Source organism: Buceros rhinoceros, unplaced genomic scaffold (assembly GCF_000710305.1).
Source record: "Buceros rhinoceros silvestris isolate BGI_N320 unplaced genomic scaffold, ASM71030v1 scaffold9130, whole genome shotgun sequence".
NCBI lineage: Eukaryota > Metazoa > Chordata > Aves > Bucerotiformes > Bucerotidae > Buceros > Buceros rhinoceros.
In genome coordinates this window covers 15,810-18,135 of record NW_010391259.1, presented here as the reverse complement: position 1 = coordinate 18,135, position 2,326 = coordinate 15,810, and the positions used below count along the sequence as shown (strand labels likewise).

General features: G+C 39.3%; 1 protein-coding gene across 1 annotated transcript in view; it reads right to left on the bottom strand.

Annotated features, from left to right (window-relative positions):
• Position 1: 1 nt before the first annotated feature.
• CNOT7 (CCR4-NOT transcription complex, subunit 7) overlaps positions 2–2,326 on the bottom strand; it is a 17,566-nt gene continuing 15,241 nt past the window's right edge. The window contains exon 6 of the mRNA XM_010140839.1: positions 2–667. Coding sequence (XP_010139141.1) covers positions 539–667 — 129 coding nt within the window. The 3' untranslated portion in view covers positions 2–538. The remainder of the gene's footprint in view (positions 668–2,326) is intronic.

Here is a 2,326-nt window from a genome sequence, read left to right as displayed (position 1 = left end):
GAACCTGGCAGATTATTGTTTTCTAGCTGAGGGCAAAAGAAAAAGCAAAACAAAACTCCAAATAAAACAGAGGATCTGAGTCAGAGTCACTCTCTAAAGTGCAAATTTGATGGTCCACAATCTTGAATAGCTAAAACGCCTGCATACTGGAAGGAACAGACATGAATGGGAAAGTTGGTTACAATCTGTGCTAGTTAATTTGGAGAAGGGAGGGGAAAGAGACAAAAAACTAGATCAATATAGGTAAGTTTGCCAGACTATTAATTATAATTTAACTTTCCCCTTCTCTCTGCCACAGTGATCCTGTACATGCTTCTGTACAAATGAGCTAATTATGAGGCCAAAACGTAACCCAGAAAATTTTACATATCAAGATCAAAATCTGTGATAGGAACAGTAAAGTTTAGTACGTAGAAAGGCAGAAAAGAAAGTGTGCTGAGAAAGGGGGGAAAAAAGCCTTATTGTCCAAGGGGTTCAACCAGAGATAAAACCTATATACAAGCACGTGGAGGTCGAAAAGATGGCCTTTCATTTCATGTCATGACTGTTTGTTGGCTTCTTCCTCATAGGCATTTCCCGTGCCATTCTGTACATAAGATGACCCCGAACCAAGGCCATATAAGTGGCCACAATATTTGGCATCGTCAATGTGATCTTCAAAGAACATCTGAAGAGTTAGAAGAGAGAGACAAATTATTGCCGAAGAAAAGTCTCAGCTTAAATAAAACTGTAGAAAGGCTTTAAAATATTACTTTCTTTTTAGCGTAAGACATCAAATCCCAAGGTACAAAAGATGATATAATTAACATAATAACATAATAACCCACTTAATCTCAACACATTATCAAAACATGCTGTATGTCAGGATTCTTTAAAGTAAATCTGTCAAGAAATTCAATCAGCCTTCCTGTGCGCCCTTCCTGATGAAATGGCCAAATGCCACGTTTTGGTAATTTTATATGACCAGGTATCACACGCTTCTCTGCAAGTGCAGCAAAGGTAGTTCTCTGACTGATTTCCGTGGAGTTCCTCACAACAGGCATACACTTAGCATCCACCATTGCTCCCCCTACTCTACCTACGTCTCAGTGTGGGAGTTTTCATCATAATCTGTCTTGAAATGGAGGCATGTTCTGATTTACATTATAAAGGTTTGCGGACAGGGACAATGTTTGAGCACAAAAACCATTACGGAGTTTAGAGAAATGCAGGAAGATGCATTTCCAGCTAGGTCCTCAGAGAGGGGGACTTCAGTTAATAAGGAACAGCAAGATTAAAGTAAATTTTGTACTAAGACAGCATTTACACCTTACAAGTCTTAACTGCAAACAAAACTTTTAAGTGTTAGACATATGAAACCCCGCGATATTCTACCTTTCATATGTAGGTTTTCAAGCAAAACCAAGAATTAATTACCCCACAAAAATGACAACAAGATACAGAAAAGTTGTAATTAAGCAAGTGTTTTGTACTAAGAACCTCAGTGATTTCTTCTTCTCCCAATAAAAGCTTTTGGTAAACAAATTTGAGACGTTTATTTGCCATGTAACTGCATTTCATTAGAGAAACCATCATTGGTTCGAACCTTTTCCTCTAGAAAACTAACTTGAAAGGCTGTATCTTAGGCACTATCATCATATACTTCTCCCTTCCCTTTATTTGATTTGGATTTTTTTTTCAAATTCAGGAGTGACAGATTAACAAAACCCTGCAGACAGCAGTTAGCCACACTGGGCTTGGATGGTACCAGAAACACAACCCTCTCTATTGCATTTATAGCCCATGAACTCCAGCAGAGGTAGAACTGAGAGTTACGAAGAGCAAACCAGATTAAATCCCAGCATTTATTTTTCACGTGCTGTCTCACCAGCTATTTGTCAGAAACTTGTGATCATTTTCCCCTTCACACAAAAAGAAGGTAGACGCCTCCGCCTTCTTGGAAGATGAGGTTTGCTATTTCCATGGTAAACGACACCAAACTGCTGGCAGAATGCCATGTTCAGAGGCACTGGCATTTGCCCAGAGCAACTGCTTTCCAGAAGAGCCCGTTCAACATTCACTTGTTCTGCCAGTGCAAAATATCTTAATACCTTCCTGTCATACACAGACAAGCAGCAAGGAAACATGAAGCTTGTAAGATCTGATTTCCCTCACTGCAAACCTTGAATTAATTGGCCAACGTATAATCTTTTAGAATCTGCATTAATCTGTGCTTTACTCAATGATAAGGAACAAATGCACAGATATTCTCGACAGCAGCCTGGAAGTCATTATTTAATACACCTACAGCCTGTCAGGTTGGCTAGAAGTGGCTGGTCGACACTCT